The 20954-nt window shown below is 53.9% G+C and overlaps 2 protein-coding genes across 8 annotated transcripts in view; both read right to left on the bottom strand.

Annotated features, from left to right (window-relative positions):
• Positions 1 to 6762: 6762 nt before the first annotated feature.
• On the bottom strand, positions 6763 to 12424 carry ROGDI (rogdi atypical leucine zipper). Of its 3 annotated transcripts, none has more exons than XM_068968793.1 (11): positions 12363 to 12424; positions 12212 to 12283; positions 11432 to 11514; positions 11132 to 11186; positions 10347 to 10427; positions 9607 to 9702; positions 8300 to 8398; positions 7836 to 7949; positions 7710 to 7759; positions 7479 to 7605; positions 6763 to 7172 (listed from the first exon to the last, which is right to left on the bottom strand). In XM_068968793.1, exons 1-11 carry the CDS (start codon positions 12405 to 12407, stop codon positions 7131 to 7133), a joined length of 864 nt encoding a protein of 287 aa, XP_068824894.1. In that variant the 5' UTR covers positions 12408 to 12424; the 3' UTR covers positions 6763 to 7130. The 3 variants fall into 3 exon arrangements, with proteins under 3 accessions (XP_068824894.1, XP_068824895.1, XP_068824896.1); XM_068968794.1 differs by having other exon boundaries at positions 11132 to 11181; positions 11436 to 11514; XM_068968795.1 differs by lacking the exons at positions 12212 to 12283; positions 12363 to 12424 and adding an exon at positions 11626 to 11695.
• Positions 12425 to 12905: 481 nt separating this feature from the next.
• Positions 12906 to 20954, bottom strand: part of GLYR1 (glyoxylate reductase 1 homolog) — a 31517-nt gene continuing 23468 nt past the window's right edge. For 3 of the 5 annotated variants that reach the window (XM_068969276.1, XM_068969278.1, XM_068969279.1), the window contains 6 exons: positions 20704 to 20814; positions 19917 to 20018; positions 19058 to 19220; positions 18562 to 18741; positions 17823 to 17947; positions 12906 to 14997 (listed from right to left, as the gene is read on the bottom strand). In XM_068969276.1, the coding sequence (XP_068825377.1) occupies positions 14923 to 14997; positions 17823 to 17947; positions 18562 to 18741; positions 19058 to 19220; positions 19917 to 20018; positions 20704 to 20814 (756 nt within the window). In that variant the 3' untranslated portion in view covers positions 12906 to 14922. The remainder of the gene's footprint in view (positions 14998 to 17822; positions 17948 to 18561; positions 18742 to 19057; positions 19221 to 19916; positions 20019 to 20703; positions 20815 to 20954) is intronic. The other 2 variants (XM_068969277.1, XM_068969280.1) reach the window with 1 other exon arrangement.

Raw genomic sequence — 20954 nt, 5'->3', positions numbered from 1 at the left:
ACCTCTCCCTAATGCCTCCCCAGTAAGATCCTTCTCATCATAAGTCTGTCTCACTCAGTTCTTTCTTGCCTGTTTCCTGGCACCTGAGTCTCTAAGCCACAAGCAATCTTCTGTCTCATATGTATGCAAATGTTTTCTGTAAAAAGCCAGATAGTTTTTTGGGCTCCAGAATCACTGCAGATGGTGACTGCAGCCATGAAATTAAAAGACTCTTACTCCTTGGAAGAAAAGTTATAATCAACCTAGATAGCATATTCAAAAGCAGAGATATTACTTTGCCGTCTAAGTTCTGTCTAGTCAAGGCTATGGTTTTTCCTGTGGTCATGTATGGATGTGAGAGTTGGACTGTGAAGAAAGCTGAGCGCTGAAGAATTGATGCTTTTGAACTGTGGTGTTGGAGAAGACTCTTGAGAGTCCCTTGGACTGCAAGGAGATCCAACTAGTCCATTCTGAAGGAAATCAGCCCTGGGATTTCTTTGGAAGGAATGATGCTAAAGCTGAAACTCCAGTACTTTGGCCACCTCATGCAAAGAGTTGACTCATTGGAAAAGACTCTGATGCTGGGAGGGATTGGGGGCAGGAGGAGAAGGGGACGACAGAGGATGAGATAGCTGGATGGCATCACGGACTCGATGGACGTGAGTCTGGGTGAACCCCGGGAGATGGGATGGACAGGGAGGCCTGGCGTGCTGCGATTCATGGGATTGCAGAGTCGGACACGACTAAGCGACTGAACTGAACTGATAGATTTTAAGTTCTGCCCATCAGAAGGTCTCTGTTGCACCTGCTCTTCGACTCCACTGTCACGGTGCAACGGCAGCCACAGCAGAAGGTCAGGCGTGGATGTGTGCCAGTCAGCCCATTTACAGGAGCAGGTGGCGGCTTGTCGTGCCCATTCTTCTCACTGAGACTCAGCCCCTCTGCCCGACCCACTCGCCTCCACTGTCTGGAGCCCCAGCAGCCTCTGTCCCTGCCTGCCTGCCTTGCCTTCTGCTCTCCTACCGTCCACACATCTGAAGACAGAGGCTTAAATGTCACCTTCAGGGCCTGGAGGACAGGAGTGGGGCTGGTTGGGGCCTGGGACAGAGCCTGCCCAGGACACAATGCTGCTCCCGCTGGAGAACTCCCTCAAGCTACAACGGACGCCACAGCTAGAGGGACCTGGCGAGCCTGGCCTCCTCCTCCCCACAGAGGAGGATGATCTGTGCGGATGACCCAACAGCGCTGCTGACATGGGGACCCACCTGGCACGGGAAGAGAATCTGCCTCTGGGAATAAGGAAATCGGTGTTTCTGCCCAGAAAACACTTTCTGTGGCAGTGTCACATGTGAGTGATGTGGGATTCTGGTGGGAAGACGCCCACAGGGACCATTCAAGGCACTGGGCTTTGTGGACTGGGGGAAAAATGTTAGCCGTTCAGTTGTGTCTGTCTCTCTGCGACCTCATGGACTGCAGCCCACCAAGTGCCTTTGTCCATGGGATTCTCCAGGTAAGAATACAGGAATGGGTAGACATTCCCTTCTCCAGGGGATCTTCCCCACTCAGGGATCGAACATTGCATTGCAGGCAGATTCTTTACCATCTGGGCCACCAGGGAAGCCCCACAGGGACTGGGGAAAGCTGAGGGCAAAGTGATCAGAGCAAAGGGCAGAGGGCAGGTGAGCCCAGCGTATCCAAAGAACCAAGACTGGAGGGGATTGCACGCACAGGTGGGGTGAGTAACACGTGGCCATTCAGTGTGAGTTTTCTACTGCAGTCATTGTGCCAAGGGAGCATCTGTATCAATTACTGCATTCAACCCTCCCAGAGGCCCGATGGGGGAGATCTCCACACACCCATTTAAGATGAGGAAACCGAGACAGAGAGGGGTTGGGTCTGGGCCTCCGGTCACACGTGGGTGGGTGTTAGGGCTGGGAACAGGACCCCAGTCTGGGGTCTGACTAGTTAGAAACGTGTCCTGCTGTGGCCTCTCCCCCATCATCGCTCTGCTTGGATCTTGGTGGGGGGTGGGGGCTGTACTGGTAATTTTTTGTCTTTTGATGACTCAAGAGTACCTCGGATTTTCTTTAATGAGCATAAACAAATGAAGCACCTGGAGGTCTAGACAGGAAGACTGAGGGTCAGCGGGTCAGTTGGCCAGGCCAAGGGGTGGGCAGGTACCACAGTTTTTAACCTCCCCTCCTTGCTTTTTTTTTTTCAATTGAGGTAAAATCCACAGAACGTCAAATTACCCGCTAGCCATTTCAACTTGCACAGATCTGCGGTATTTGCTGCATCCACAATGCTGCAGAGCTACCACCCCTATCCAACTCCATGACACGTTCACCACCCCAAAAGGGAATTCCATCACCACTAAGCAACCCCTCCCCAACCCCTGCCCTAGACCTCGGCAAAGAGTACTTTCTGTCTCTATGGATTCCCTTCCTCTGGACATTTCCTATAAATGTAATCATGTACGGTGTGGCCTGTTCTGTCTGGCTTCTTTGACCCGTCTTTCCAACGTTCCTTCACTTTGTAGTGTGTGTTGGTTGGTGCCTCATTCCTTTCCAGGGCTGAATAATATTCAATTACATGGAGAGACCCTGGGTGCATGCTCAGTCACTTCAGTCGTGTCTGACTCTTTGCGACCCTGAGGACTGCATCCCGCCAGGCTCCTCTGTCCATGTAATAATACTCTGTCCGGGTAATGATACTGGAGTGAGTTGCCACGCCCTCCTCCAGGGCATTTTCCTGACCCAGGGATCAAACTTGAGTCTGCCTGCATTTCCTGCATTGCACCGGATTCTTTACCCAATGAGACACCTGGGAAGCCCATGGAGTGACCACGTCGTGTTTATTCATTCATCAGTTAGCAGATATTTTGGGGGTGTTTCCACTTTTGGGCTACTGTGAAAAATGATGCTGTGAACATTTGGATACAAGTTCCTGTGTGGATGTGGAGTGGAGTGGAACTGTCAGGTCCTGACAACTCCATGCATAACTTTTCAAGGAACCGGAGGAAACTGGTTTCTACAGTGGCTGCATCCCTTCCGTTTTGCACTAGAATAGTCATTTCAAAGCTACCGCTCCTGGGCAACACCAATCTGAGATCTCAGAATGGGATAGGGGTGGGGATGGAGGGTTTAAGACAAGGATCCCAGCACAGGAGACTCTGTTATGGTGGTCAAGGGCTCCAGGGTTTGAATGCCTGGGTCTGGGTTCTGAGTTCCCTGCTCGTTGGGTGTGATCGGAAGAATCATGGTGCCCAAAGACATTCTTATCTGAACTCCTGAATATGTTACCTTACGTGGCAAAAGGGACTTTGCAGGTGTGATTAAGGATTTTGATGGGGAGATGATCCTATGGACCAATCACAGGGATGCTTATAAGAGGGAGGCAGGAAGGGGAGAGCCAGAGGTGTGAGGATGGGGATGGGGCACGAACCAAGGAACAGGGGTGCGAGGCCTCTAGAAGCTGGAAGAGCCGAGGAATGGATTCTCCCCTGGGGGATCTACAGGAGGAAAGCCGTCCGACCCAGTCATTTTAGACCTTGATCTCCAGAACTGTAAGATGATACACTTGCATTATGTCACTAAGTTGGCATACAGTAGTATGTCACAGCAACAACAGGAAATGAACACATTACATGTATGACCTGAACTAGCTGGTGAACTTCTCAAGGCCTCAGTGTACACATCTGTAAAAGGGGACTGGCAAATATACCCACTTGAGGACTGCCGTGAGGAATAAACTGGGTAATGTACGTACAGGCATTCTTCTCAGTTCAAGGTCACTACGATAAAGCGTTAGGTCTCTCGGTCATGTCCGACGTTTTGCAGCCCCATGGATTGTAGCCTGCCAGACTCCTCTGTCCATGGGATTCTCCAGGCAAGAATTCTGGAGTGGGACTCTCACGATAAAGCAAATACTACAATAAAATGATTCTCATGGATTTTTTTGGTTTCCCAGGGCACATAAAAGCTGTTTGCACTATACTGTAGTCTATTAAGTGTGCAACAGCATTGTGTCTAAATGTACAAATTTTAACTAAAAAATACTCTGCTGAAAAATGCCAAAACAACATCAAAGATCACTAATCACAGATTGCCTTAACAAATATAGTAACGATGAAAGTTTCCAAATGCTGCTGGAAGAATGCTACCAATAAGACTCACTCAACTCAAGGTGGCACAAACCTTCAATCTGTCAAAAAAACATACTATCTGTGAAAGTGCAGTAAACAAAGGTGAACCCATGTAGGGTCAGGCAGAGCCTAATGCTAGCCAACAGGTTTTCCCAGCAAGACTGTAAGCCCAAGGGACAAGCAGGTGTGCCCACCTGGTTTACAGCCAGTCCCAAGTGCTGACATGGCCTGGCCCCTGCTATGGGGGCAGGAGGGTGGTGAGAGCTGCCTCCAGCTGCTGTGCCAGGGGCCCCAGGCCCCAGTTTCTGGGGAGAGAGCTCATGCAAGCGACCTTAACTATCATCTTGCGGGGTCATTGTGAGGGTCAGGATGGTGAGAACCCTGGAGGCTACAGCTGTGCCGCCAGGCACAAGACAGCTGCTCAGGCACGGGTGGTGGACAGGTAACTGCTTCTCCCTCCCCTCACCACTTTGTCTCCATTTTTACCTCCCTCTATCCCTCTAACACATGAAATTAAAAGACGCTTACTCCTTAGAAGGAAAATTATGACTAACCTAGACAGCATGTTAAAAAGCAGAGACATTACTTTGCCAACAAAGGTCCGTCTAGTCAAGGCTATGGTTTTTCCAGTGGTCATGTATGGATGTGAGTTGGACTGTAAAGAAAGCTGAGTGCCGAAGAATTGATGCTTTTGAACTGTGGTGTTGGAGAAGACTCTTGAGAGTCCCTTGGACTGCAAGGAGATCCAACGAGTCCATCCTAAAGGAGATCATTCCTGGGTGTTCACTGGAAGGACTGATGTTGAAGGTGAAACTCCAATACTTTGACCACCTGATGCAAATAAGTGACTCATTGGAAAAGACCTGGATGCTGGGAAGGATTGAGGGCAGAAGGGGATGACAGAGGATGGTATGGTTGGATGGTATCACCAACGCAATGGACATGAGTTTGGGTAAACTCCGGGAGTTGGTGATGGACAGGGAGCCCTGATGTGCTGCAGTCCATGGGGTCGCAGAGTCAGACACAACTGAGCTACTGAACTGAACTGATCCCTCCAACCCACTACCATCTTTTTATCACCTGTGAAGGTAACAGCAGCTGAGGGCCAAACTGTTTCAGGTTGCTACTCCGGTCTTTTGAGAAAAAGTGACCCAGAGTGAAGAGGCCGCCAGGCCTGTGGCCTCTTGCCTGCTCCCGCAGCACTCACGGAGGTTCAGAGGCAGCAAGCACAGCTGTGGGGCACAGGGCCCGCCCTTGCTTGAGCTCCTGGGGGGCGGGGTTGTGCTGGGGGAGTGGTGGGAGGCGGGGCAGGTTGCTAAGTCCTCAGGTCCTGTGGACCTGGAAGCTGGAGGCAATCCGTGCTCCCTGGACCTAGGAGCCACCTGGGGCAGTTCCAAGGCAGGTGGGGGTCCAGGGATGGGGCTGCTTTAGGGAGCGGGCGGGAAGAGGGTTGCCTAGGCCAGGGTCAGGAGAGGTGCAGGAGAGAGACAGGGTAGGGGTGAGGCTCCAGAGGGCGGTGTGGGAGGACAGTGCAAGGGCTGGCCTGCAGCAGCCCCAGTGAAGCCAGGATTCTGAGGGGCCCTCTGTGGGGCAGGGGGGCGCTGGAGCAGGTGGCAGCCAGGACTTCCCAGCTGAGATGGACTGGATGATCCTGCTCTTCCACTCTAAGTGGACCATCGCCTTTGTCTTCGGCTTCGGTGAGTGCGGCTCAGCCCCGGCCCCCATCAGCCTCCCAGGCCCAGGGCCTTATCTGGACCCCTGTCCTGTCCACAGTGGTCATAGTGCTCCTGCTGCTGTTTGTCATCAACAACACCTGTGGCGGCTGTATTCCCGGCTGTGGCAGCTGTATTCCCGGCTGTGGCGGCTGTATTCCCGGCTGTGGCGGCTGTATTCCCGGCTGTGGCGGCTGTATTCCCTGCTGTGGCGGCTGTATTCCCGGCTGTGGCAGCTGTATCCCCTGCATGCCCTGCTGACAAAGCTGCTCTTCCGGGTCCCAGAAGGTGAGCTCCGAGCATCAGGGCCAGGTGGGCACTGGGGCAGCGAGGAGCTGCAGTAGGTTGGGCAGGGGGCCAAGGAGTGAAGTCACTGGCTCCCCTGTGCCTCTCTTGCAGGAATCCACCCCACCCCAGGGATTTGATAACTTCACCTGGACCCTTAATGTGGACAGTCCCTGCCTCCCTGTCTTTGCCCTGTTGGAGAGTAATAACAAAACCTCGTTCAGCAAAAGCCTGAGTCTAGAGCTCGTCCCATCAGGGTGGGCAGTGCAGGTCCTACGGCTTCACTGAGATGCCTGCTGGGTTCCCCAGCCTTCAGCCGGCATGGCTGTTACCAGGAGACCTTAGATGTCATGCTGCAGCCATCCAGCCACTGTCCGTTCACCAGCCCACTCAGCCCCTTGGTACCTGAGAGGCCAAGTCACTGGGTACTTGGCCTGGCTAACTATCAGGGGCCCTTGGCCAGGTCCCACCCGGACAGACAGAGAAGGGCTCACAGGCAAAGTCGAACAATCTTTATTTCTTGGACGCCCCGCCAGGGCTGCTGAGTGAACGCAGCCAAGGACACTACAGCTCGTGGTGGGGGGCGCTTCTGTCCTTCTTCCCTCCCAGCCCACCCCTTAGGCTCAAGTGGGAAGAGGTATGTGGCTGCCCCTCGCCCTCCTAGGGGTGGGGCCAGGCAGGAGATGAAGGGGGAAGGAAGGAGAGCCTGGTTCCAGCCCAAGTCCAAAGGCTCCTGCCCTGTCGGGAGGCCAGGATGTGGACTGGAGGACACTTTGTGCCTCCTCATCTTCCCCATCCAAAACAAAAAGCCCACCGGCGTCCCTTCCTCCCAGCGGATCCAGTGTTCCATCCCATCTGTGCAGGGGTGACAGGCAGGGTAGCGTGAAGGGGGAAATAAATAGCCTGCAGTGCCCGGCCCTGGCCGGCACTCTGGTTGGGCGGGGGGCAGGTGTAGGGAGGATGGATGTCCTGGGCTCCACTCCCAGGGGACAGGCTCTTGGGCACTCTGTTCAGAAAGGCCTGCAGCTCCAGTAGCTGGAGAACACAGAGATCTGGGGAGGAGGGAGATGGAGGAAGTGATGAGGGGTCCGGCCAGGGGGTCTGCCCTGCTGTAGCCTCTGTCACCCAAGGGCCAAGTGGCCGGAAAGAAGACAAGTGTTGCCGAGTGATATCATGGCCCACCCCCAACTGGTATGCGCAGAGAGTGTAACAGAGCTTAAGATCAGGGGGTGCTTTGGAGACACACAAGGAGCCCTTGGCATCCCCACCCCCACCCCAAAAGAAGGGGCTGAATGGCCCGTGGATTGGCTGGCCTCCTCGGGGTGAGGTCCAGCCCGGTCCTGACCCCATATCCCCACCTTATCCTTGAGCTGCTGGCAGAGTTGCAGGGAGACAGTGAAGAAGACCAGGGCGTCGTTGAGCCAGGGGATCACAGACTCCACCTTGTGCACGTGGCTCACCTCCAGGCGCTGCGTGCCCCACTCGCTGTGGGGAGATGAGAGGGGCCCTGAGGGTGGCCCAGAGGGCCAGGGCCCCACCCTAAGAGGGGCGGGGGCGCTCCTGAGACCCCTCTCAGGTAGCATACTTACAACATGGCCCCAGGGCTGTGCAGTACAGCACCTCCAGCTGGGCGGAAATTCTAAACAAGAAAGCATCAGATGGGGTCAGGCCTGAGACCACAGGGTGGGTGAGGGCAGGCTGGGTGGGGGGCTCACCTTGGTGGAATTGGGCTGCAGGGCGTGCAGCTGGTACACAGTGAGGCAGAGCTTGTTGAGGTTGATGTAGACGTTGACCAAGAGGTCAGAAGGCAGGGTGGGGGCGAACATCCGCTGTTGGGGGAGGGCCAGGCATCCAGGGGGGATGAGGGCCAGCAGGCATGTCCCACCCTCGCCCCTCCAACCGCTGGTAGCTAATCCCAGTCCCCATCCCGTGGACTGGGGCCTTCTGATTCTTGCCAAGTGCCCCAGGTAACTTACTGCACCACTGGGCTTGGACACCAGTGACCCGGTTCCGAGGGGTAGGGGGAGATATATTTTGGGGATTCAGAATGGAAGCCAAAGACCCAATCCAAGAAAACTGCACAGAGAACTCTGTCAACAATCTGGGGCCTGCAGGACGCCCTGGCACCCTTGTGTCCCTCCCGCCTCTCCTGGAGCAGGGGTGGGCCTAAGGCACTGACCGTGAGGCCGCTGGCAGCAATCTCTGGCAGGGTGAGGGTGGCAGGAGTGGTGAGCCGGTTGCGGGCTCTGGTCAGCTGCAGCATCACGGCATCCATCAGCTGGGGGAGGAGAGCTGGTCACAGCGGCTGCCGGGGCAGCCCCATCAGGAGGAACCAAGTTATGGGAGCTCCCAATTCCTTCCCTGGGGGTCACAGACTCAGGCCCTGAACCCCTGCAGCAGGGGGCTTGCTAAAGATGCGGGTGATCGGGCTCCAGCTGGGGGTGGGGGCAGGACATCTGAGCTGCTGACCACCCATCCAGAAGGCTCTACCATCTGGGATCTGGGGTCCTGGTCCAATTGGGGTGGAGGAGCCCGGAAGTCAGTCCCACGGGACCAAGGGCTTTGAGGATGAGGGTTCAGGCAGTAAAAGAGCTTAGAAGGAGGGACTCTAACTCAGCTTGGGTGTAAGGAGTCAGGGAGGGCTTCCTTGAGGAGGCACTGGGATGGGTAAGTTGAGGCCTTAAGGTGGACAGGAGCCCTGTTTTCACAGGTGAGGAAGGAAACTGAAGCTCCATAGGTCCAAGGCCGCACGGCTGGGGAATGGTGGAACCTCTGGAGACTCATCCCCTCCCTCTGCGTGGGAGCAAAGCTCTCAGAGCCCCAGTGCCCACTGCTTCCAGCTCTTCACCCAGCTGCTGCCGTGGGCGCTGGGGTCACCTGGCTCCTGGGAAAGGCAGAATTACTGGGCTGCACATTACACCCCAAAGGACACTCACAGTTCTGAAAAGGACTTTGGTCCATCTGGTTTCAAGTTTTCATATCAGGCCCAGAGATGGCATGCAAACCACCCGAGGACACACAGCAAGTCGGAGGCAGGGCTAAAGCGTGAACTCAGGGAACCTGAGCTCATCTTGTCCCTTCACACCACATGGATTCACTTTGTTAAATACAGAAGCTTTTCTGTTTCTGGTAGTAATATCTGCAGCTCTCGTCTACTGGGTGCTTACTAGAGGCAACGTCACCCGTGTTGTCATGACGGCAGGCATGAGAGCTTATCCCCCTCTTTTATCAGGTAAGGGTGCTGAGGCACAGAATGGCTAAGTAAGGGATTTGAGGTGGCCTGGCTCATAGTGCAGGCCCTGGGATCAGAACCCACATCTGTTTATGGGGCCTGGGCTGTGAGCCATTCAACTGGCTGGAAGGACATGGCGTACACCGAGAGGTGAAGGGTTGACGCTCAGCTTCACCTGAGGGTGGGGGCAGAGCTTCCCAGGGGCCCAATCGGTGGTCAGGGAACTGGGCTCTCCCACTCCTGAGGTGGCTCACCTTGAGGACCTCTGCTCCCGTCCTGAACTGGTAGCTCTCATCTCGGTTGGCGAGGAGGTAAATGGCTTGGCTCACGTGGTTCCTGGCATCTTGGATCTAAAAGCAGGGCCCACGGAGCGGTCAGTGGGCTGGGCCTTGGCAGGGAAAGGTGCCAGCCTCAGAACACCCATGGTCTCTGGGGGCCCAGCCTAGGGATCCCCACCCCGAGGGGGCCTATCTATCTTCCTAGTAGGGGTGGGGTGGGTGCCGCTTGCTGGGCCTGGCTGATGCAGTGAGGCAGGCTCGGTCCCCGGTCCCTCGCAGCTCACTTTCCAAAGGAGGACAGAGGGTAACAGAGGAAAGGCACAAGGTAATAGACTGCTCAGCTTTCACAGGGAAACAAGGTGATTGGGGGGCGGGCGGCGGCGAGAGAAGGCAACTCTTAAGCTGAAGCTTGTGCAGTGGCAAAAGCTGGGGGGTGGACTCCAGGCAGAGGGACAAGCCCAAGCAAAGGCCATGAAGTGGAAACAGCTGGTGGCCAGTGAGAGGGGAGAGGGAGGTGGCAGAAGCCAGGTCCAATTACAGGACAGGCTAGGAGACCAGGCACTGCCCACCCCAGCTGCACTGCTAGGAAACATCTTTGTAAGCCTGCTGCAGCCTCAAGGCCCCGCAGCGGCCAGCCCTGGAGGCCTCAGCGCTGCAAGGGCCTGTTCCTGCCTGCCCTTGTGCCCTGGGCCCCAGCCGGGGAAGGGCCCAGTTACCTGCTGCAGTTTCCACTGCTTGTCCTCCCGGAAGGCAAAGTGCAGCAGCTGGTTGTTCCTGGGCATCTTCAGGTTCACGTCCTGCCAGGCAAGGGTGGGCTAAGCCGGGCAGAAGGATGCCCTCCTGCCACCGGCCACTCTTAAGCCCTTGAGCCAGGGGGCAGAAGCAGAGTGTATGTGGTGGCTCAGGTCCAAGCCACTCCATGTGGGAGAGGGGGAAGAACATGGCCATTTGTGTGGGGGCAAACAGGGAACAGGAAATAGGAACTCAGGCCCAAAAGGAACCACAAAGAAATGAAAGGGAAAACAGCCGCGAAAGGGGAAGGTGGCTTCTGCTGGGGGGGAGGAGGTGTGTGGTTGTGGGCAGATGGAGAACATTTGCAGGTGCCAAGGGACGTAACGCCCACCCAAGGAGGAGGGGGACCTTCCCCCAGGCCTTGGCACCTGCTACAGGATCAAGTGCAGAAAGAGTTAAGATGTTGGTCTGGGGCCAGCCTAACCCTGGGGCCAGACTATAGGTAGTGCCGTGTGCAAAGCACCACCCACCCCCTCACTTGCTGTACCTCTCAAAGGAGTAACACACCAATCTCAGAAGCAGGTTACGGGGGTTGTTGTCATTTTCAAATAAGGAAATTGAGGCCCAGAGAGGTCAAGGATCCTGCCCAGAGTTACACAGCTAGTTGGGGGCAGAGCTGAGCTAAAGCAGGAGGCCCCCCACCCACCCCCGACTCTTGCCCGTTGGCTGCTGTGGTGGCATGGGAAGGGGCCGGGGCAGGGGGACTCACCGCTTGGCTCAGCGCGTCTCCCTGCAGTGTCAGCACGCCCTTCACCTGGTCTGTGCTACAACACGTGGGGGTCAGAGCAGCACCTGCAGCTGCCCCCTCCCACCACCCCAGCCTCTCCGCGGGCTGTCACAGGATAGTCCAGCCTGTCCCACTGCACACCCTCTGGCTGCTGGAGCTGGAATCAGTCCACAGGGCAGGGCCGTGGCCACGCCACCAGTCCTAGAGGGTATCCCCAAGGGTCCCTCCTCCCAGAAGTCCACCCCCCAACCCCACCACGGTTTCCACCCAGCCCAGGCTCACCCACAGCTGCCCAAGACAAAGTTTTCCTGCTTCGTGGGCCCCTCGGTGCCTGAGCCTGGCAGAGTGAAGCGGAGCGAGGCCTCCTGGGGGGCAAAGGCGAGTGGGGTAAATCAAGTTCACCGACTCCAGCCGAGCCTTTGCTCCATAAGCCCCGCTCCCAGGGCCCCTCCCCCACGGCCAATTTCAGGTCCTACCTGAACCCATACCTGCTCCTTCCACATTCCCTGGGGGCCTACCGTGTGTCCCATACAGGATAGAGGACCCAGAGACACCCTCCCCGTTTGGCTGACGAGCTTGGAAGTGGGGAGCAAAGTCTGAGAAGACAGTAGTCATGGCAACCGGCAATTCCGGCCTTATCAGGCACCGCCTGGGCATTTTTTTGTATTTCCATTGGCTGTTTTTTAAAAATCTTCACAACAGCCCTGAGGGCGGTACTGCTATCTCCTTTTTGCAAAGGGGAGGTCCAGAGAGATCGAGGACTTGGCTGAGGTCAAAATGCTGGGTCCTTCAGATAGGAAATTAAACGTCAATTTCAAAGGGTAGCTTCCCCGACTCCGGGGCTCAATCCAGGCCCGCAGCCCTGGCAGGACGGCTTGTGGAACTGGGTAATTATCTGCTGGCGCCCCGGGTTAGACGCTTTTTAAGTCCTAGGACTGAGTCCGGGGCCTGAGGGCAGGGCCTGGTCTGAACACCGCGCGTCGGGTACGCAGCAGCCGCGGGAGGCCGAGGGGGAAGTCGCGCTGGGGGAGAGGGGGCGCCCGCACAGGTCCTCGAGGTTACCTTGAGGATGTCCTGCAGTTGCCTCAGCACGGCGTGCACCTCGTCGTGTAACAGCCAGCGGAACTCCTCCTCCTGTGGGGATAGGCCCGCTGTCAGCCGCCCCGGCCCGCGGCCGCCTCCCGCCTGGCCCGGCCCGGCCCGCGCGCCTCACCAGCACCGCCCGCTCCGCCGCCGTCGCTGCCATCACGGTCGCCATCGCCGTCGCTCGCTGCCCAGCGACCGTCGCGGGTGCTCGGTCAGCTGGCGGCGCCCGGGCCCACCCTCGCCGCCGATTGGCTGCGCGGGCGCCCGCCACGCCCCCAGCTCGCAACCCGAGAGCGCCGGGGACCCGCCCACGCCGACTCGCGCCGAACACAGCGGCGCTGTGAGCTCTGGCTGCAGCATCCGCAGCGGTTCATCCGCCAGGGCGCGGCGCCCGCTCGTCCCGCCCCTCCTCGGCTCTGATAGGACGCCCTGCACTAGGCGCGCTCGGCGATTGGCCGGCGGTATGGCTAACTCTCGCCGCACCCGGCTACTGGCCACCGGGTCAGCCGGTTCCCGCCCGGTCTCGTCTCCTAGCTCCGTTTGTCCCGGAGGGACAACCCCCCCTCCTCTCCCGAGTGGTGCTCGGTGTCAGGGCGCAGACCACCCTACCAAGGTCACAGTTGTGTTACCAAGAAACGTTTTTATTTTGCTTGCAGTAGCTTTTTGTTAATTGCACAAAATCATGTTTTTGCCATTTAAACATTATCACACAATCCTATTCTGAAAGACAAATGTTCATTAAAAACAAAGCAAAAATAAAAATTCACAACCTTAATTACCTAGAAGATTTGTCATTTAAAGGTTCAAAGGAAAAAAAAAGGGGTGGTGGAGGAGGGGCTTTCTTACAAGCTTTTCACAAGTGTCACATTTTCTCCTTAAGAGGGAAGGATCTCAAAAAACAAAGGTGAAATAGCTTAAACAAAAATATTCATAAAAAGGAACTTTACAGAATTGTCAACAATATTAAGACAACATTGACTAACCAGTTTCATTACAGCATCTTCCCCAGCCCCCACCCCCCAGTGTCCCACTATAGGACTAGAACAGGCTTTGTGTTCAGACAGAAAAGAATTCAAAATCCCAGTGAAATTAACAACTGTGTCAAAAACCACAGGCATCTCCCTTGCCCTCCCCATCCCCATGTTTTCTGAGATCCCCTATCCTGGGTTCTGATCAGTGGAAAAAGGGCCAAAGCTGCAAGGGGGAGGGGCACACACCAGCGTGGCCACCTCAAATTGTGTTTATCACTGTATATTCACTACAAATGCTGAACTTCCGCACAGCCTGACTTTGGAGAATCCAACCCATGCAGGCGGAGAGAACACTGACATCCTTTAGGCGACTTCTCCTTGTTCTCATGCCACGTTCCAAGCCCCTGTGGTCCCCTATCCAAGGAGAAATGCTCAGATTCACCTCCAAGGGTCAGTGAGCTCTGGTAACGTCAAGCCTAGATCTCCTCTTCTCTCTTGACAGACCCCAGGGCCCTGAAAGCACCGAAGACCAAGCTGCTGGCTTAAGTGAAGACACTCATTTCTGTTTCAAGAGCTGAGCCTAAGAAATGGTTGTCATTGGTCAGGCTGGGTATGGGCCAACGGAGGAACAGACAGAATGAAATACTGTCTCCATGGGAGGAAAGGGGGAACGGAGGCGAATGGAGAGAGGTGGGCAACACAGAGGACTTGTGCAGGGACAGGCTGGAAAAGGGGGGACTGCTGTGAAGGGACCTGGGTCAGAGTGGTTCTTCAGAACCAGGTGGAGGGTCTGTGGCGTAACGGAAACAGGAAGGAAGCCCCTTCCCCCATTCACTCCTCAGTGGTTGCCCTCAGGACCCCTTCCCAAGGGCTGGAATGCATATCCAAATACTACAACAGCCTGGTGAGGAAGTCGGATCCCAGCCCAGGCTCCACAGTGACAGTGACTTCTGGGACAGGTGCGCAAAAGCAGTGAGGAGAGCAGGCTTCCAGGAGGTTTGCCTATGGTGGGCTGTTTGTCACCTTCCCTGGAAAGCCAGAGCCCTGTCTTTGCTTGACTGTGTCCATCTCTTTTCAGCTCACAAAGGCATTTATGGAGAGGTGGTTGCACACTGGTAGCTTGAACGTGACAATCCTCATCAGCGAGTCACCTGAGGTTGGAGGGGCCATGTGACCCTCTGTTTAAGAGTCTTGCTGGCTCATTGTAGCCTAGAGCCTCTCTTCGCGTGGAATCCAGTGGGGGACAGTGGATAAAACCACAGCCTCTTCGCTCTGAGGGAAGCAGTGGGAAAGCTTCCAGTTCTCACTGCTGACTCGAGTTCCTCAACTGGAAGGGTCTGAGATAAGACAGCTCGGAAGAAGGGAAAACAAAAAAGCCAGGCAGCAGTTTCTGGGCAGCTTCTATCCTGGGGCAAGAGCCAGTGTGGTGTGTGTGTGTATGTGTGGGGTGTGTGTGTGAGAACACACAGCCACCTAGTCCATGGCCAGTGCCCAGCTCAAGAGCCTTCCCACAGGCCACTCCTGCTGACACCCCTCCTCTCTCCAGGACCTCCAGGGGAGGAGCGATGCTGTGTGCTGTGCTCATGGCAAGTCTCAAAGTCTGTATAAAAGGAGATGGAGACAGGTGGACTGGTCCAGAGTTAAGTCCCAGGACCCCAACTCCGTGTGAGGAAGAGGGGGTCAGAGGGAAGATAGGGGTGGGATGGGGTCAAGGACTTAGTGTATATAGGCTCGGTACACGGCAGACATGTCATTGTCAGACTGGTCCAGTGCCTTGGCTCTTTTGTACACCTGGAAAAAAAACAACACAGGCTTAGTCTGGCCACAGAGCTGACTTATAGACAGACCTGCTTCCTAGAGGGGTTCTAGGTGTGGTTAGGTGGGTAGGTTCTGGAGCCCAGGCTGTCTGGGTGTGACTCCTGGATCTCCCAGATTTGGCCTGACCTTGGACGAAGTACCTCAGTTTCTCTGTGCCTCCAGCACTGCTTCTTGATTTCATGGGGAGGCTAACAGGGTTACTGTGAAGGTTAAATGGACTGAGGGATGTAAAGGGCTCGGAGGCAGGGCTCAACACTGGTTAGTAGTTACAATCACATCCCTTCCATCTGAAGATGCTCCGAGGCTGCTGCCCCTGTCCTGCCCCATCAGCTCCAGGGCCTTCCCCGTCATCCATCTGAAGTACCAGCTGTGCCACTTTACCCGGCCACCTCCATCCCTTTACTCTGTTCCATTTTATTCACAATTCTAACCTTCTGCAATTCTTCCTTGTCAAAACATTTATGTGCTTACCTTGTGCCTCCTTCCATTAGAATGTAATCTCTACAAGGAAGAGAAGGGGCTGTCCTATGTCCCCAGAGCCTAGGACGGTCCCTGGCAATTAACAGCCACTCTAAAGGTACCAGGTGAATATGAAAGAGTGTGAGAAAACTTTAAAAAGCCATTGTTCAATAAGGGCAGGGCAATGTCCAGTCATGTTGAAAAATGCAGCTGGACACAGGTGTATTTTTTTTCTATTTTTAAACATAGTTCAGTTGGAGTCATCATGATTGATGTCCATTACAGCTTGGGTATAGCTGTGAACTCAGAACAAAGGCTAAATAAAGACCTTTTTCAGATAAAAGAGAACTAACTGTTGCCAGCAGACCTGCGTTCAGGAAATGCTAAAGCAAGTTCTTCCAGCTGAACGAGAAACAATACCAGAGAGAAATTCAATTCTTCAGAAAGGAAAGGAAAGGAAGGGAAATGGTAGAGAAACAGAAACTTATCTTTTCTCTGAATATCTTTAGAATTGATATGACTACTAAAGCGAGACACTCCAACAATGGTGAGCTTAAAAATCAAAGCAAACATAACATATAGGACATGTGTACACTAAAGCAAGGGTTCTCAACCTGGGGTCCTTTTGCTCCCCATCTGGAGCAACATTTGGTGATGTCTGGAGACATCTCCTATCAACCAAGGGGGTGCAATCACATCCAGTGGGTAGAGGACAGAGAGGCTACAATGCCCTGGACAGCTCCCACAGCAAGTGCCAGTGGTGCCCAGGCCAAGGAACAATGCTCCCAAGGATGAGAGGGAGGCAGTGGTAAATGGATACACATTTTACGACAGGGCCAATCTAGGACGTGAAGTTAAGATGCATACAGTAATCCCGAGAGAAAAGACAAAATAAAGATGATGCACTTTGAACCAAAATGTCTGTTTCCAAGTCCATGAATCCTGTAGAGTCAGGGAGGGGCAAGTGGAAATCACCTCGCAGAGAAGTGCTCCCAACACAAGATACCACAGAACCCTTCAGAAGTAACCAGTTACAGACAAACTTATCAGCGAAAAACTATACAACAGCCAGGAACTTCACTGCCAAGAGAGAACCTGAAGGTACGAGAAGAGGAACCAGAAACTGTACTGCAGCCTACTCAGATGTTCAGACAGACAAGGAAGAGAGAGAGACGCAGAATTCAAGGACAGAAGATCATCGACCATGGAAAGGCAGGTTTGAAGAGAGCGGCACTGTGCGTTTTTTCACTGATTTTTGGCTGCACTGCTCAGATGGCCCCACCAGTGGGAGCACAGAGCCCTGACCACTAGACCCTCAGGGAGCCCCCCAGTACTGTGTATCTGTATTTCTTTGCCTCTACAGGAAAAGCCACTAGAGACCTCTATTTAACTTGGATAAAAATGCATGCGGCTTACAGCGCTTGGAAGAGAAAACTTCTAAAATGAATCCACATGATGTATGTATGTATGCGTTTCACAACATGTGGTTCTCACTGCAATTCAAAGATGAATATTGCTCAGCTGTTTTTCTGAAAGATTATACTTCTGTTAGACTGAAATAAAAGATAGAACGCATGGAAACTGTAAACCTGAGAAGGCCATAGTGGCCATATGAAAGTCTGACGACAGACTTCAAGACAAAGATCAAGAGGGACACTTCTTAATAACAAAAGGGCAAATTCATCAGGAAGACAGTACAATCACAAATGGCTAAGAGCCCACTAACAAAAACTTCCGAAGATACTAAGCGAAATGGACAAAATTAAAGGGGAAACAGATAATCCCACAATAACAGTTGGAGATTTTAACATCCCTTTCTTGGCAATTAAAAGAACTGGAGAAAAAGGTCAGTAATGATGATCTGAAAAAATACTACCAACTATCTCGACCTAACTGATATATGCCGAACACAGCACCCAACTGCAGAACACAGTCTTCTTAAGTGAATATGAATGTGGCACACCCACCAAGACCGACCGTCTGCTAGGCCACAAAACAGGTCTGAATTGATGCAAAGAGGTAAAAGCCACACAGAGTGTATTTTTTGACCACAAAGATACATTAGAAATCAATAACCATTCGATATCTAGGAAATCCTTTAGGATTTTTACTCATATTTGACACACTTTTAAGTAACCCACAGGTCAACGAATTCCCAGCAAAGTCAGCATGGATTGGAGAAGACATACAACTTTAGAAAAGGAAAGCCTAAAAGTAACAACCTAAGACTCCCCCTGGAGAGGTCAGACACAGCCAAGCCAAGGCAAAGTCGGCAGAAGGGGCAGTGCAAGGGAAACAAGGGAAGTCTGCAGGCCCCACCCACAGCCTCCTGCAGTTACCTCATTGGCTGCAGCAGCCATGGGGGTCGGATGGTTGACGGCATCACCTAGCGCAATGGCTAAGCGGAGATCCTTCTGAATGTATTTCAGGTAGAAATCGGGCTTAAAGTTTCCTTGCAGGATATCTGAGGAGGGAAAGGCATTCACCAGAAGAATTAAAAGGATCCTAAATAAAAAAGCATCTGGAGCACTGTCAGGGCTCAACACCTAGCATTTCCTACTCCTCAGACACCCAAGAGACAAGTTCCCAGCCTGCACCCCCAAATCCTATGGGGCTTCCCTCAGAGCTCAGCTGGTAAAGAATCTGCCTGCAATGCAGGAGACCCCAGTTCAATTCCTGGGTCAGGAAGATCCACTGGAGAAAGGATCTGGAGGCTACCCACTCCAGTATTCTTGGGCTTCCCTTGTGGCTCAACTGGTAAAGAATTCACCTGCAATGAGGGAGACCTGGGTTCAATCCCTGGGTTGGGAAGATCCCCTGGAGAAAGGAAAGGCAACCCACCCCAGTATTCTGGCCTGGAGAATTCCTCATGGACTGTATAGCTCATGAGGTCGCAAAGAGTCAGACACGACTGAGCGACTTTCACTTCACTTTGCCTAGGGGCCAGACTGACTGGAGAGGATGTGCCATTCACACAGAAGGAGCTCCCAAAGACACTGTTCTGTGATGGCTGCTTGACCCAGCTCCCCAGCTAGAACCGAAACTAAAACACAACAAGAGTGGTCAAAGGCAACTTACTTTGGCACTTCTGGTCCAGGAAGATGCTGGCCAACTGACCCTGATTGAGGATGTCCAAGAGTGTCTGCTGGGACTGGCCTGTCACTTGGGCCAGGGTGAGCCCCTCTGCAATGGTGGCCATGAAGCTCCCCTGGACCATGTTCACAATCAGCATCATCTTAGCTGCGTTGCCAACCTCACCTGCCCAGGGCAAAGAACTGCAGTCACATCCCAGGAATCCCACGGGGAGGGATTTCTGCCCACCCTCAACCCTGCTTGGACCCACCTCTACACCCAGGGGAGGCCCCATTCACCTGCCCCTGACAGAACTGGCTCTGACCCTTCTGGCTCTTCCTCCTTGCAGGCACTGACTGTGCAAGTCAAAGAAACCTTCCCACGGGGGCCCCAGGCAGAAAGGCCGTGCGGGACTGACGCTGTCCTCAGGGTGGTCTAGAGGGGATATGGCCCACCCAGCCTCCAGGCCTGCAGTGGCCTGACGGGTGGGCAGGCGTGTTACCTAGAAAGAAGGAGGTCTTCCCCATTGCCTGGAAGCAGCTGCTGCAGTCCTCATACAAGCCCCTGTCTCCGGCCGCTAAGATCACCAACATCCCATCATTAGACAGCTGCTGATTCCCTGAGACCGGGGCTTCCAGAAAGCGGCCCCCCCTGGACACAATCACCTGGAAAGGAAAGTCACAGCTTCTGGAGGCTGTGCCTCTCACGAGGGTCTTGGGCAGGAAGTAAGGAGCATGCAGGGGCTGGAGCACTAGGCCCTCCACACTGAGCCCCAAAGCAGACGCATGTACCAAGGTACTGGGATGATGCTGGGGGAGGGCCAGCAGACTGTCCTCCACCAGATGCCTGAATCCCATGCAGGAGACAGCGAGGAGCTGGGGGTCCTCAGAGGCTCCCATTACAAAGATATCATCAACATGACCACACTACGGCTTGGCCGACCACACTTTCTAGGACAGACACTGCCCTTCTTTGATTTCAGCCACTCTTTGAACACACATGGGCCACAAGTCACCACTCTCCTCACCGTGGCCTAGAGGCTCAGGGTGGGGGAATATTCTGCTAGTATTAACTGCAGAAAGCTGTTTAAACCACAAAGACCCTGCTGGCAGCTTGGACTGCTTCCAACTGAGAGGCTAGTGGCTACGGGACCTGATGCCTCTCCCAGCTAAGAAGCACTTCTGTCTCAGCCATGCAGACCAGCTGTAGACTTGAAGGCAGAGAGTGAAAACAGGCTAGAATCCCACAGTCTCTGCTGTGGCTCTGGAGTAACTATGTGACCCACACTGGGGTATGGTAAGCCTGGGTCTTGGGCTCCAACTGAAAGGACGCTGGAGGGCCAGCCTGAACGAGGCTGCTACCTGGGCCAGCTCGGTGACTGTGTCAGCGTCCACCGTCGACATGTCCACGTAGCACTTCCCGGGGCGGATCCCCTGAAGCACGCCACTGGGGCCCAGCACCAGCTGTGGGGACACAAGGGAGGAGCAATAGCCCAGGCTCCCAGCCAGACACCCAGGAGACCCTCAGACCTAAGGTCAAGACTTGCTGATTTTTTTGGCTCATTTCCAAAACAGAAGCTAATTATTAAAGCTCAAAAGGGAAGAGCATGTAAATAAGCAAGGGAAAGAGAAGAATTTATGTTATGTTCCCATTTACCTTCAAAAAGAATATATGTGTATTTCTCTTTATTAAAAGCCTCCCATTGAAAAGATTAAAGATCAGTATTTATTTTTTGGCTTCTTTGGATTTACCTGGATTAGTTTAGTCACGAGTTCAACAAGATAAACTATTGCACTTGAACTTTTAAAGCATCCAAATACAGTGATAGCTAAATATAGGAACTTGGCACATGGACCAAAGGCACACTCAGCCTCAAAGCTTCCAGCTCACCAGGAACACATGAGCTTGTCAGGAACCATTTCAGCACAGACCTCAGGGACCCCAGTCAGTTTCATTCTTTGTTCTGAATTAAAGGAAGTCTTGTGTTCAGTCTATGCAAACACCCTTCACAATGGGAGACGGCCCCCAAATGGGACACCCAACCCCCCACATGCAGACACTCACTCGGTGTGCAGGGGACAAAGGGAGAAGGCCAGCCAGTGTTCCTGGCCACAACCTGAGACGTTGAGGGGAGGGAGGGATCCTTACGTCCTTGGCTGCCTTTGGGTCCGACACGCAGGCAAAAGTGATGTCACAAGTTGAAACGACTTCAGCGGGGGTTCTTCCTAGGCGGGCCCCCTCCTGGATGAACAAATCACACTGCAAAAGTCACAGATCCTAATGTGAGCTGCAAGGCAGTGCACAACACACACACTAGCCAGGCCAGAGATGCAGCACCCAGTGCTCCTGTGTGGCCTCCCAAGGCAGGCAATCTGACTGCTCAAGGGGAAGTGGACGGG

The sequence above is a fragment of the Capricornis sumatraensis genome, chromosome 3 (genome assembly GCF_032405125.1).
Source record: "Capricornis sumatraensis isolate serow.1 chromosome 3, serow.2, whole genome shotgun sequence".
NCBI lineage: Eukaryota > Metazoa > Chordata > Mammalia > Artiodactyla > Bovidae > Capricornis > Capricornis sumatraensis.
The sequence above is the reverse complement of the archived record's forward strand: the minus strand, read 5'-3'. Positions and strand labels throughout refer to the sequence as shown.

Excerpts from the sequence above, each read along its gene's own strand:
- ROGDI (XM_068968793.1), bottom strand. The coding sequence starts at position 12,407 with ATGGCGACCGTGATGGCAGCGACGGCGGCGGAGCGGGCGGTGCTG. Across the intron at positions 9,703-10,346 it reads AGCAGTGGAAACTGCAGCAG|ATCCAAGATGCCAGGAACCA; the intron begins GTAACTGGGCCC and ends CCCTGCTTTTAG. Across the intron at positions 7,950-8,299 it reads TTGCTGCCAGCGGCCTCACG|CGGATGTTCGCCCCCACCCT; the intron begins GTCAGTGCCTTA and ends CTCCCCCAACAG.